At 37.2% G+C, this 15014-nt stretch overlaps 1 protein-coding gene across 4 annotated transcripts in view; it reads left to right on the forward strand.

Moving 5' to 3' along the window:
• The window catches only part of Fhos (Formin homology 2 domain containing), a 758651-nt gene extending 749493 nt beyond the window's left edge, over window positions 1–9158 (forward strand). For all 4 annotated transcript variants that reach the window (XM_069833164.1, XM_069833173.1, XM_069833158.1 and 1 more), the window contains one exon: window positions 7434–9158. In XM_069833164.1, coding sequence (XP_069689265.1) covers window positions 7434–7507 — 74 coding nt within the window. In that variant the 3' untranslated portion in view covers window positions 7508–9158. The remainder of the gene's footprint in view (window positions 1–7433) is intronic.
• The last annotated feature ends 5856 nt before the right edge of the window (window positions 9159–15014 follow it).

Genomic DNA, 15014 nt, shown 5'->3' on the forward strand with positions numbered 1-15014 from the left:
TCGATCCAGAACCTCGCACATACTTTTACTCATACAACTTTGATTAATAATTGAACACACACAGTTACATTTTTATTTCATAATGAGTACTAACCTGTGTTATAGGAGTTGTTTAAAGTGTTGTCCGTCTTCATGCACACATTCCTGACATCTTTTTGATGAAATTACAATTCACATGCTAAAATTCTACGAATTTCCGAAATGCTTGTACTTTTTCTTCTTGTATTGTCTCTTAAGTTTGTCTCTAGTGCGGGGAATATTCCAGTATACTCTATTTCTTTAAGGTTTTTTAGAATGTGAATAACAATTTCATAAAAAAATTTCGGGAATGAATGAATAAATGAATGAATGAATGAAGGCGTACTCCACAGATTAGTACAGTACTAATTATGAAATAAAAATTTAATTGTGTGCAATTACTCTATCATTAATCAAAGTTAAATAACTAAAAATATGCGGGAGGTTATGGATCAATAATGATGCAGTCTAGCTGGCCATGCAAGCATGTATGATGCGTGTGTTCCCAGCTGGAAACACAGCTGTATGGTCTGTATTAATTTGCATGATTTGAATATTGATTACATTTTTATTTTCGGAAGAACATTTATGTAGGGAAGCACTATTATAATATTATATTATACCTTAGTTATAGATTTATTATACGTTTTAAAATCACGTTTTATGATAAAAAAGACAAGTTCAATGATATTATTTTTAAGATGATATTTCTTTTTAGATTTTGTAAACCTTTGTTCCTGTAATGCCTGGAGTATGCAATTTTTGCGAGACATAATACTCATAAACTGTAATAATATGCAAGACAGTAACAATATTATTTTCTAGCTCAGATCTATGAATTAATTATATATTTCATTACGGATTGTTGGAAATGTTGACAAAAAATTAATGTGACTATTGCTAATGGCAAACAATGATAAGTTCCAGAATTCTGATTCAGTTTCGAGCTTGTAAATTTTAAAACTGTGTCCAGTTCTTGTAAGATTTAACAAATGCTGCCTTCGATAATGGCAAAGTAAAGGTCCAAGATAAAGTACTATACCAAATCCTGTTCTTTGTACCCTTTGCACGTAAAATTAGAGTCAAACTGCACACCACACTGGTTATGCTTCGATGTTGGCTTTATCAGGAAGAAGTTCTTTACTAGATCTGACCTCGCTGATTATATGAATCAAGTAGGTAAATTTATTCACATGTTAGGTCTTCTTAATTTAATCATTGAAATTCCTTCGTATATTTCAGGAAGATGCCTAAAAGTTTGTGTTATTGGTGTGTCGTGTAATTTGGTGATTATAGATTAGTATTAAGAGTTTTATTTCATGTTTAAAATTTGAGTTTTTTTGCAACCATCAGCAGGGTACCCCTTTTTATTACCCTCTTTTGAATTGGAACTGTAGAGAAAATTGTTAAAAATTAGACTACTACCATTGTAAGTTTTGAAAATTATCCACACGAATGTGACTCTCTCTGTATCTATATTTTATCTGCGTATTACTTAAGTTTTGCAAGAAGATACCTTTTCTACCATTACATGGCACTTTTCATAGCAAAATATTTAAAGACGTGGTTGCACAAACTGATAGCAAAAAACAAAAAATGTGGAAGAATTGCACAATAACCTTCCAGTGAAAATAAGCAGAACCTTCTAGATCGAACATACAGTTTGCAGTGAACACCAAACATTCATTAATTTATTCGTTCATTCATTCATTAATTCATTCATAGCTTTTTCCCCAAGGAAAGGCAGGACCTTCACTGCAAACCTGACATTCTTCAGTCTTTCCACTTTTCCGCCATCCTTCTTCTGCTCTGAACTTTTTTCTTGTTTACCATTACTTCCAGAAGGCAGTTTCTTCTCAGACAGTGACCCACCCAATTCCTTTTTCTCTTCCTGATCAATTTCAGCACTATTCTTTCTTCATACAATCTTTCTAGCACAGCTTCATTTCTTATTTTGTCAGCCCATTTCACACACTCCATTCTTCTTCATATTCACATTTCAAATGCTTCCAGTCATTTCTCTTCACTTCGTCATAATGTTCATGTTTTTGCTCCATATGATGACACACTTCACACGAAACATTTCACTAGTCTTTTTCTTAGTTCTTTTCTCAAAGATTTGCAGAAAATGCTTTTTCTATTAAAAGCTTTCTTTGCTCACTCCTCCTTTCGACTTCTTGGCAGCAGCTCATGTACACCCCAAGTATTTGAAACTCTCCACTTGTTCCACTGCCTCCTTTCGATTGGCACATTTGCCTTCTTTATTTTTTTCCAATAACCATTCTCTTCATCTTGTTTGCACCACTTCACATTACTCTCATGAAATTCGAAGACTTATTTTTACATGTAATCTTTATCATTCTTATACTTATTTACAAATGGCTTTTAAGGAACCTGCGGGTTCATTGCCACCCTCACATAAGCCCGCCATCGGTCCCTATCCTGAGCAAGATTAATCAGTCTCTATCATCATATCCCACCTCCCTCAAATCCATTTTAATATTTTCTTCCCATCTACGTCTCTGTCTCCCCAAAGGTACTTTTCCCTCCAATCTCCCAACTAACACTCTATATGCCTTTCTGGATTCGCCCGTACGTGCTACATGTCCTGCCCATCTCAAACGTCTGGATTTAATGTTCCTAATTATGTCAGGTGAAGAATACCATTGCGTGCAGTTCTGCGTTGTGTCTTTGTCATTCTTATACATTTATTAATTCACTTCTATGAGGAGCATGGTGAGGTAATTACTTACTTCAGAATTATTACAAAAAAATAGCATTTAAGAATTACAGTAGCACGTCCCAACAAAAAGTCACGCAAAGACTGGTAAAGACATCTATTGAACCTTGTGCACAAGGTTAAGACAATGTCTGCCAGAGAATTGTTAATGATAAAACCATAAAAGTAATACATCAAATATTCATTATATGAGGTCTCGCCATCCTCATTGAATATTAACACGACTACTATGAAGTAGTCAATGTGTATTATCACCATTAAATCGAGAAAAATTCGTTCCGGCACCGGGTATCGAACCCAGGACCTCTCAGCTCTGTGCGCTGAGGGCTCTTTCCAACTGAGCTATGCCGGGACACGATCCACAGTGCTGGTCGAACTCCTCTCATTGTACTGTTTTACGACCTACTACCTGCATTTAAACCTATGCAAGTGAATATGCAGGAGTGCATATTTAAATGACTTTTACGGCCATATTCAACAACAGTTTGTGATAACTGTAAACATTTTAATACATCAAATATTCATTATATGAGGTCTCGCCATACTCATTGAATATTAACACGACTACTATGAAGTAGTCAATGTGTATTATCACATTAAATCGAGAAAAATTCGTTCCGGCACCGGGAATCGAACCCGGGACCTCTCAGCTCTGCTCGCTGAGGGCTCTTTCCAACTGAGCTATGCCGGGACACGATCCCTGTGCCGGAACGAATTTTTCTCAATTTAATGGTGATCATAAAAGTAATGTTTTCGCACATAGTAAAGCATACATTGTTTTTCACAAGTATACTTACTACACTAGTCATAACTGTCCTATAAGCAACCAACATTATTCTTCTAGAATAGTGTGTGATTTAAATTAAAGTCAGCAGTACATAACATGTACAGGGTATGTCAAAATTATGTTAATCCTTGGGAAGAACATTTACAACATCTGACTCAAAAACATTTTTCATTTATTGTAAGGTCTCAACCTGTTATTCATTTTTATCAACACAAATTGGAAACGATGAAAAGTGGCATTTAATGCCCTGACGCAGAATTCCCTGGGAATAAATAGGTGTTACCACCTTTGTTATTCTTTCCTTGAGTTCATTGATACTCTGAACTCTCGTGCTGTACACTCTCTCTTTCACCACATTCCATGATCATAAATCTCATCAGGGCTTTAGATAAGGGGAATAGGAAAGCCATTGTAAAGGTCTGCTTCTTCTTATCAATTTTTCCTGGAAATGTGTTGTCTAGAAAATTAAGAATATTACGAGCATATTTGCAGTGGAAGTTCATTGATAGTATATGACTGCAACATGTGTAAAATATTTCTCGGAATTCACTGTTGGGGTGCCAAAAAGTTGTTGTTGTTTTCTAATGCCAGGCGTTTGACAATAAAGTCATTTGACCTCTTGCACTCCAATATTTTTCAAAGATATTATCATGGTCAGCCACTGAAGCACGGATTTTGAGATGTTTCGAATCCATTTCTTGGTTTGAGTTGCACAATGGGCAGTTAGGGGACTGATATGTTCCAATTCTATGCAGATATAATATTGGAGTGAAAATGGCAAGTTGTAGCCGATTTAAGTGAACACCATATTTTAACGTTTTGGTGGCTACTTCATTCACACACAACCCCCAGAATGTCTGGAGGACCACACCTGCTGTTGGTCGACGGGTCCATTGGACCTAGCTGGGAGATCTTGTTGATCACTAGCTTTCCTTCCTTAAGCCACTGGAGGACGATTTTAGTGCCATAGCAGGTCAGCACTAGGAACAGAAAAGTAGAAAGAGGAGGAAGGAAAGTGAAATGAACCCCTAGGCCTCGAATGCTGTAATGCCATCGGGGCCGAAGAAAGTAAGAGTTCAGTCAGAGGACTGGATAGGAAAGGGTAAAGAGGGAATTACGTATTGAATAGAGGAAAATTATACCAAATTCAGTCATTAACTCATCAAGCTGACCAGTGCTAATTGATGAGTAGCCCCTCCCTTTAGTTCAGCTCGTAAAATTATGATGAAAGAGTGATGGAACGGAGAAAAATTCTCTCCGGCGCCGGGATTTGAACCCGGGTTTTCAGCTCTACGTGCTGATGCTTTATCCACTAAGCCACGCCAGATACAACCCCGACGTCGTTTAGAATCGTCTCAGATTAAGCTCCATCTCTTGGGTTCCCTCTAGTGGCCGCCCTCTGCACTACGTCATAGATGTCTATGAACGCAGGACCGAAGTCCATACATGTGTTGAGGTGCACTCGAATGAGTGACTGGTTGGCCGGGATCCGACGGTATAGGCGCCGTCTTAAATCACAAAGTGATTTATTACGCATATCATATATATTTTGATGTACCGAAGTACATATGATATTTCCATGCAGATATTCTGCGTCATCATATGATGAAAGAGTGATGGAACGGAGAAAAATTCTCTCCGGCGCCGGGATTTGAACCCGGGTTTTCAGCTCTACGTGCTGATGCTTTATCCACTAAGCCACGCCGGATACAACCCCGACGCCGTTTAGAATCGTCTCAGATTAAGCTCCATCTCTTGGGTTCCCTCTGAGACGATTCTAAACGGCGTCGGGGTTGTATCCGGCGTGGCTTAGTGGATAAAGCATCAGCACGTAGAGCTGAAAACCCGGGTTCAAATCCCGGCGCCGGAGAGAATTTTTCTCCGTTCCATCACTCTTTCATCATATGATGACGCAGAATATCTGCATGGAAATATCATATGTACTTCGGTACATCAAAATATATCGTAAAATTATGCTTACTAACTGCTGCACCACGGGAAGGTAGGGATGGGACATTAGGCATTTGTCCAGGTTGGTTCCTTAAAGCCTTCAATGGGAAGGATTAATGGCTCTTTCCCCTGTATCCGACAGATACCCATTTTGCAGCTGGGTGCCAAAAAGTAAGATCCATTTACACTAGTAGTGTGAGTCAACATAAAGCCAAATGGCTGGTCTTTAATTTGAGACGATTCAGCAAGGTGCAAGACAATCAATCACCTCCTACCTAATAGCCAAATTAGCTAGTCTCTTATATGAGACAACTCATCCTGCCTAAGGTATTCCGTGGTTTTCCTCAGGCGTAAGACAAATGTCGGGATGAGCCCTAAAAGAAATGGGCCACGGACTTATATGCCCTTCCCCATATGTTTCCCCTTTTCTGATAAACGACGTAATGCCCTAGTTCAGAACAAATAAATTGCCTATTAAATGTGCGAGGTCACTCATTTAGTCGCAATATGAAAGGACAGGGAACCTTTCAATTTGCAGATTCAGAATTCACGGCGTTTCTTCTGACGGCCTTCACCTGCCTTGTCATCGAACAACAGACGACAGAGTCTTCTCGACTCCTTGCACTGCGAAATGGCAAAGCCCCTTTCAATGTGCAAGATAACACCTGCCATCCTAAAGGCAAACAAACGAGTCTTCTCGACTCTTCCTGCACTGCGATATGACACAGATCATTTCAATGTGCAGATTTACGCCAGCCATTTCTTCCTCGTCCTGTGATCACTGTGATCACATTTCCGTCCCTCGCGTATGTGGTACCTAAGAGGTTATGTCCATTTTCGGTTTTCCCCTTCAAAATTTTTTAGAGCTCCTTCAGTGGAGCAACGTAACCCAGAGCGAGACAAGTGGCCAACAGGCTTTGAGCTCACATATTTAGTTTCTTACAGCCCCAAAACCCTTGCAAGGACGCGTTTTGTCCTCCCAATTCTCCTCTTTCAATTCAATTCAATTCAATTCACCAGTAGTGGTAATGGCAGACCAGACATTCACCTTTGGTGGGTCTCGTTGAAATTTGTGTTTGAAATTTGAAATTGTCTATGGGCTATGGTTGGAGATATAAACACTTCCATTAAGCTTGCCACTACTCTTCTTTCATCTAGTGTTAACCTATTAACCATGAGTCTCATGACATACCAGTATACTTTAAGAAAGAAAACAAAATTCCATTAAAGTGTTAACATAATTTTGACATATTCTATAGTACCACTTTTTAAATTTATACTTACCTTTTTTTTTTTATAATGATGGATTCACAGGCTATCAGCCGAGTTAAAGTTGTGGAATATTCCAAGCTTTCGACTACTGACTCTGCAGCCATCTTCAGGAAACTGATGATACCGATGTCTGAATGTCTCTCATATATATTATATAGGTTGGTTCGGTCAGATGATGCGGGATTGGCTAGTGGTGGGACCAATCTGGGGCTGAGAATTCTGTGTGTTCATAAGCTCCACCCCTACCGGGGTTCCTCTTGTCATGTTGGCAGAGAGATGTTATGAGAGACATTCAGACATCAGTATCATTAGTTCCCTGAAGATAGCTACAGAGTCAGTAGCCGAAAGCTTGGAGTATTCCACAATTATTTTAATGCAGCCAATAGTCTGTGAATCGATCATTATGAATCAATGCCGAGAAAGCCTGAAGTCATACATTACTTTTTTTTACTAGTACAAAGTTTTATTAATAATTTATTTTAAAAAGTATATTAATTTGATTGCTTCCACTAACCTTCTAATCCAGAGATACAAAATTAACAAAAAAGACGGTTCTCCTTCACTTTTGCTTACATACAGTATATGCATACACTAAAAGTCATAAGCTGCATGAGAACAGTGTTATTTTAAAGAACCTTCTGTATGCAAACAATTTTTATGTTTTAGTACGGAGAACACTGAAAAATGGTCTTTCTGAAGAGGAGAAGAAGCACCTGGCAGCGTACATCAAGGGTTACTGAACTGGCAAGCTGTCAGTCTGTGCACAATGACTGTGATACCCAGCAAGTAACTTCGACTGAATTGCCAACTGACTGCCTCGTTTGGGCGGGTGGCACTTGTGATATTCAAGCAATGAGGGCTGGCAAAGCAGAAGCCTAATACTCTACCATCAATTTGTACATGGAATCATGATTGAATGGCACATTTTATATATATATTGATCCATCACTGTACACTATTTTAAGGTGTGTTCCTAGTCTTTCCACCAACGACGTCTGTATATGCAGAATTATAAAGTAATGTATAATGCAATGACTATTGTGCCACGTGTGACTGTAATTGTATACTATAATGATTAATGGTACTTTACATTACTGGGAGTGATCAGAAAATATGTTTATGAGGCTCATTATTTAATGAGGACAATTCATGGTAAATGCAGACTTTATACCACAACTAGTGCAATTGCTTTGCAATAGTTGACATCTTTCTGTTTACTAGTAAAAGATCCTGTCTTCTCGTCAATTTAATCACTGTTGTTTTGATACTGGAATAATTTTGAATTCAAATTGATCTTCAAGATATTGCCTTAATGCTAGAAAAGAATTTTAACAAGTAAATACAAGGTGGAGGCTGTTTTCAAGGTATTGAAACATTCCCTGTCAACTGCCTTGTTAGTCATAACAACTTTAAAAGTATATCAGGCTAAAGGTATAAAACTCCTTCTATACAGCCCTGATCTTGAATCTAGAAGTTATTTTCTTTCTTTGACATTTAAGCAAGGTCTTGGAAAGAGAAAGATTAGATTTTAAATTACAACGGATGTAAAATCAACAGTGTCGAAATTGTTTCTTCAACAGAACTTGTGGAAATTAATTTATTCTGAACTAATATACCGATATTGCTTTGGTAATGCAGAATATATCATGGGAAAATTTTGTAGCTTGGAATTTAACAGTATATAATATCGTCTTTAAAATAATACAAGATAATGGTACAGCGGCTACATAATATTTCTAAATTGACAAATTTACCGATGAAGTCCAATAAATGAAATTGTCTGAATAATGAACGTTGCAAACATAAACGATTCCCTCATATATACACATGTGTATCCATTATTGGATGAATGCTGGACATACTGCTACTCTTCCTGTGCCTATATTTTGAAGAAGTTGGCAATCAGGTATTTGATATTAAAAGATTTGTGAAGTTGAATGTTAGGTTTTGTATGGATTTTGTAAGAAAACCATGTGTGACTCTTTCGTTGGTTGTCTGTTGAATAAAACATCACAAATTCTGAATATGTGAATATTAAATAAAAAAAAAATGCTTTGTAGATGAGATTTTGTACATAACAATGAAATGTTAGACTTTGTAGATATAATTGTGTCTGTGTAATTTTCTTCTTTTGCTGAAAACATAATTTTGTACAAATAAATAATATTGATTTTTTTTTTATCCCAGCAAGATGAATTATATGTAACTTGACATGCAACGAAGGTCGACTAGTCTTGCACCGATCTGTCGGTGGTTGTCCTAACACTGCTGCATTTACAAGGCATAACAAAGCTGCAAGTCAAGTTTGTTACTGCTGGTATTCGAATTGTGGTATGAAGGTGATGTAGGCCTCAGTGAGTGTCATTAAATGCTCTTGAAGCAATTAAATTACTTTTGAGGTAATTGATTTGAGATTCCTTCAGTCTGTTCCTTCCAACAATCCAGAGCTATGGATTCGATACATATTAAATTTATGAACTCTGGCCTCTGACTTTCGATTCTGACTGTCTGACCAAAAATTTCTTCCAAGTGAAACTCCCCCATTCTGAAGGTAAGAGTACGTTTTGATACTTAAATTATGTTGAACGCGGGTCTTTGAACTGTGTCAAGAGATACAAAAACTTTCCTTTTATATTAATTTTACCCTTCAATACAAGTAAGATGTAAGTTATGACAAACCAACCACATCCAGTTGATGTTTGCTCGCTATAGATAATACAAATAATTCGTACCGAAAAAAAAAACAGATAGCATTGTAACATTGTGACACAGAGCAGCCTGCAGTACCTATGCGACAGTGGGACAGTAGTGGAGATAACTATAATATGACTCTCCTCCCCAGTAACCATGACAGCAGCAGTTCAATAAGATAGCTGGTTAGCAGAGTGTTTAAATCTAACTAGGATCTGTGAGAGGATCCGAATTTGGAGAAGATCTACTCACTGCTGACAACTTTAGTGCTAGTCTTGGCAAGCTCTCCCTCTTTCTCTCTGCTTGGCTTTAGAAAATCGCATCTTTTTTTTTACTTGGTTATTTAACAATGCTGTATCAACTACGAGGTTATTTAGCGTCGCTGGAATTGGTGATATCGAGGTGATATATTATTTTGGCGAGATGAGACCGAGGATTCGCCATAGATTACCTGACATTTGCCTTACGGTTGGGGAAAACCTCAGAAAAAACCCAACCAAGTAATCAGCTCAAGCGGGAATCGAACCTGCGCCCGAGCGCAACTCTGGATAGGCAGGCAATCGCCTTAGCTGACTGAGCTACGCCGGTGGTCTCGCGTCATTCTTAGTTTTCTGTCTTATGTAAAAGTTTTGTTTTATGTTGGTAGATACTTTTCTCTTGTTTGCGGGTGTTCCTGTTATTTTTTCTTTTGTGTTATGAGATATATTTACTGTATTTATACAATATATTAAATATACTGACAGTTTAGAAATAAATGCAGATTTATCTCTAGTTTCTTCTAGTAGTAGTTGTTCAGTATATTGTGACCTAATTGGTCAGTTCACGAAGGAAGAGAATCGTCGAGTGAATTTGATGTACAAGTATATTATAATATATTCGTATATGCGAATAGATCGATAGTAGGATACGTTGTTATTTAGTGAATGGTGTTTGTATTTACAGCAGAAAAATGACGTTAAGTTTTCGGTATGTGAGAGTTTCCTGTGAAGGTCATTATTTACAATTGTCTGTTTTGTGATGATTTTCATGGTTTCTACCGTAGGGGATTTTGGTATTGTGTGTTATACGATGGAGAGGAATCTTTTTCTTCTTAAGATATGACGTAATGCGTGACGTAGTATATGACGTGTCGAAGTTTTGCGATTGAGTTCATTTTTTATACAAGTTTCAAAGCGTCTGGTTCCTAAGTGTTCGTGTAGCCTAATGGACTTGTGGAGCATAGAAGTAATGTGGAGAATAGGAGTAAAATAGAAGTGAAGGACCATGGTTCATGTCTCGCCTCCGGCAAGGTAAGTTAAATTTTGTTAATGAAAATGTATGTAATGTAGATATAAAATTAGATAGCAGAAATAAAGTAGCGGGGTGCGGAGAAAGGCGAAAAAGAATGAGAGTGTAGAAGAGTGTATATTATATTATACTTTTTTTTGTGCCATTTCGCCGCTGCCACTGTACAGAAGCGCGCCCGTTAAAATAGATAAATCTCATAAAAATAATGATAACAGTAATAATACGACGAATTATTGGGTGGACTCGTTGGCGCCACTGGGTCCAATGTATGCAACAGTTCCAGAGATGGAGATTCATGCCATGGAATGGCTTGCTTGAAGTCCGGATTTGAATCCTAACGAGCAGCTGTAGGGTAACCTGGAAGGAAGGGTCCGCCAGCGTTATCCAGATATTCAATAAGACCTGCAGGAGGCTCTCCAAGAAGAGTGGCTACTGATTCCTCAGCAGAGTACTGCAACATTGTACAGGAGCATCCTTGAGAGGTTGAATGACGTAATTAATGCGAGAGGTTGCAATGCACGCCTCTAAGGCGATAAGAAAGTGTCAGTGAAGTACAGTGAACACGAAAGAAAAGTGTTAGAATGGATAATGAACCAGTTTTCGAAACAAACACTATAAACATTTTGTATTACTTATGTTCTTCTTGCAAAAGTGATTACGCACAGAAACACCATTTTGTAATTTCAATTAAGAAACACGCCAAACGAATTATCTTTACACCAAAAACGAATGCTCACTGGACCAAATTATTGTATTTTATAATTGTTTGAATGCAGCAGAAGACAGAAGTCTTGCTAAAGATGTTATTGCTAAAACACTACGAAATGGCGTTCCTGTGCTTATCAATTAGCCAAAAATATTACTAAATTGTTATTAAAATAAACTTTTTGCATAAACACAATTTTAAATTTGACTATAAGTTAATGCGAAGATTGTCTCCAAATTTGCCTTCGTCTATTTCAATACTATTCCCTGGCCCACTTCATATTTCTCCTTCATTTCGCTCCGATGAAGTATGATGTCTTTCAAAAATCTGTATTTTCTTTCAGTGCAATAAAAAGATGCACTATACTCGCTTGAACATTGCACTTGACTACTGCAGTCAGCTCTTAAAGAATATAGAAACGAACATACTGCTTTTCTTTTATTTCACATAGCTCCCTACGGCCCAAACACTAATAACGAGTATAGTCAGCGCTGCTTTAGGCCCCTACCACATGCATACTCCATTTGTTCCTCTTCTTGAGTGTGAGTGATGTTCGGTTTTCCTGTACTTTATATTTTCTTGATATTTTTTATGATTCTCTGTAATGAATCCGTGTTTGTGTTGTGTGATACTATTGAAATTTTAACTGGAGCAATTGTACATGCTTTTTCGTTAATATGTTCCTTTTTTTTTGACAGGTAGTTTACATCATTATATTTAAGTTTAGTACTCCATAGTGTCTTAGCCACGGCGTAGTGTAATGTGACGTCATTTCATGCAATTTCTGGAAGTCTAAAATCTGTAATAAGCGTATAGTTATTTTAAGAAGTCTATTCCTCAGTAGCCTAAGCAGCTTGTATACCACTCAATATAATATGCCATTATTTATTACATTTACACACAAATCACGAGTAGCAATGAGATAAAATACCATAGACAAGAAAAGACAGACTGCGGCAATATGTATGAAGAAAAGTTTCAGGACGAGGAATCGAACGGCGGCCTTCTTACAGTGAGTTACATGGGTCTACTGTAGAATACAATACAGAATCATTTTTTTTAGTCGATACTCTTTTGTTTAATGTTTATATTACGTTGGTTACGATGTCAAGAATCAATACCTGCTATGGCTTGCCACTAATCTATCTCCTCATCAAACCCTATCTAACCTTGTCATTGACATAATAGAACCTTGTGACACACTGCACTGTACACAAGTGTGCGTGCGTGCGTGCGCGCGAGAGAGCAAGCATACTGTACACAGTAGCCCTATGTGTTAATTATGTATGCATCTAACAAATGTAGCAAATCAAACCTCAATTACCAATTATTCATTCTACTGCAGAATAATAATGAATTTGGTTAGACTAATAAAGTTGGGCAGATAATTGTGAGGTTCATATAACTTCGGAAACCCCAGAGGTATAGAAGATTCCACTTTAAGAAAATAGCATTGAACATATGGAGGCTGTTCCATAAACTATTTATAAGTATTTTTCTTGAGAACTGGGAATTAATTAGTTTCATTTAATTCATAGAACATAATTTCATTGAGAACTAGATCGATTTCGTGTGCTGAAATTGTGTTACACCTCTAAAATTAGCATAATATTTAATTTACGAATAACGGGGTAACAGCTAAATTGATGGAATAGTCTTTCGCTCTCTTGTCGAACATCTCCTCTGGAAAACTTAACAGACGAGTAGGAGTGGTACAGTTAAGGCTAAGATTTTACACTAATAAAACACGTATGACAACATTTTCTGCGCTTATTTTAAGAAGTACACAAAATTTAATTGTCAGCAAAACAACAAAGGTATTAAGTATGTAACTTAGGTTTTTGTTTGATTATAGTGTGTGGTTAATAACGGAAAAAGTGTGCTGTACGTAATCCTAAATTTGTATTATAAGCACTTCTTAACATTTTTAATAACGGAAAAAGTGTGCTACACATAATCTTAATTTTGTGTTATAAGCGCTTCTTAACATTTAATAACGGTAAACGTGTGCTGCACATAATCTTAAGTCTGTATTATGAGCACTTCTTAACCTAATAAAATAACAGTTTTATTATTATTATTATTATTATTATTATTATTATTATTATTATTATTATTCAAATACTTGGGATGTACTTTAAGTAGTAACATGAGCTGGTGTCAAGAAGTCAAAAGGAGAATAGCAATGGCAAAGGAAGCTTTAATAGAAAAAGGACCTCTGGAGAAAGAACTAAGGAAGAGACTAGTGACGTGCTTTGTGTGAAGTGTAGCATTGTATCGGGCAGAAACATGGACATTATGACGAAGTGAAGGGAAGCGAATAGAAGCATTTGAAATGTGAATATGGAGAAGGATGTAGCGTGTGAATTAGACAGAGTAAGAAACGAAACTGTGTTGGAAAAAGTGGATGAAGAAAGAATGATGCTGAAACTGATCAGAAAAAGGAAAAGGAATTGACTTTGTTACTGATTGAGAAGAAACTGCCTTCTGAAGGATGAACTGGAAGGAATGGTGAACGGGAGAAGAGTTCCGGGCCTTGGAGGCTTTGCAATTGATATATTTGCCATGACATGACCATGACATCCTTTATTTCGATTTTGGGCCGTACGGAAATCCGTTTGGAATTCTCTGGTAAGAATTCTGGACGGAATCCGGTCATGCGGGCAGAGGCGATACTGCCAAGGGGACGATGCTCCATTTAAAATAATGCAAAGAATAAAAATCCGAACGCGGCGACCGAATTTTTTCTGGTAAGTGAGCGCCTAGCTTTATAGTATAGCCACAGTCTAATATATACAGTCACGAAGCTTGAGTTTATGAGGGTACTAGGAACAATAGACTGCGAAGGTACTATTTTGCATTGCCTGTGATGAGGCGATAGTAGCGATCCTAGTGGTTAGAAACTATCTATGGATGCATATTTACTACGTATTGAGCTTCGTGACTATATACTAGACTTTTTTTTTTAATTTATTTTTGGTCGACCAGCACACTTGCTATACAGACCACTGTTAAATTATGGAATATCCCATAAAGAATATCATGCTGAGGTTGGCTGTAAAGGCTCCTCTAATTAAATTTATTTTAAATTAATTAATCATTTTTGTTAGCTATGAGAATAAAAATATGATGATGTTTTGTGTTAAATTTATGAAGAGTCATCTGTATCGCTAAGAAAGATGTCTTGAGGTAGTTTCCTTTTAAGTCTAGATGGCTGACAAGATCTTGCTCCAATGTTATACAGTATGTCACAGCTCCAGGAATGCCAGGAAGTTTGTTGAAGAAAGATTTTGACATTGAATGGATGTACTGTTCTAGTGGAATAATTCCCAATTCTTGATGCAGTTGCTGATTTCTTACAAACCACGGGGCATTTGTTGCTGTTCGCAGGAACTTGTTCTGAAGAACTTGTAGGCGATGCATGTGAGTCTTATTTGCTGTCCCCCACACTGGCGCTGCATAAGTTAAAAGAAGTCGTACAAGCGAGGTGTAGAGTAGCATTGAACAATTATATACTAGACTGTGGTATAGCTCCGCATTTCTGAATTAATCGTTAAGTAGTG

The sequence above is a fragment of the Periplaneta americana genome, chromosome 1 (assembly GCF_040183065.1).
Source record: "Periplaneta americana isolate PAMFEO1 chromosome 1, P.americana_PAMFEO1_priV1, whole genome shotgun sequence".
In the NCBI taxonomy this organism is placed as follows: domain Eukaryota; kingdom Metazoa; phylum Arthropoda; class Insecta; order Blattodea; family Blattidae; genus Periplaneta; species Periplaneta americana.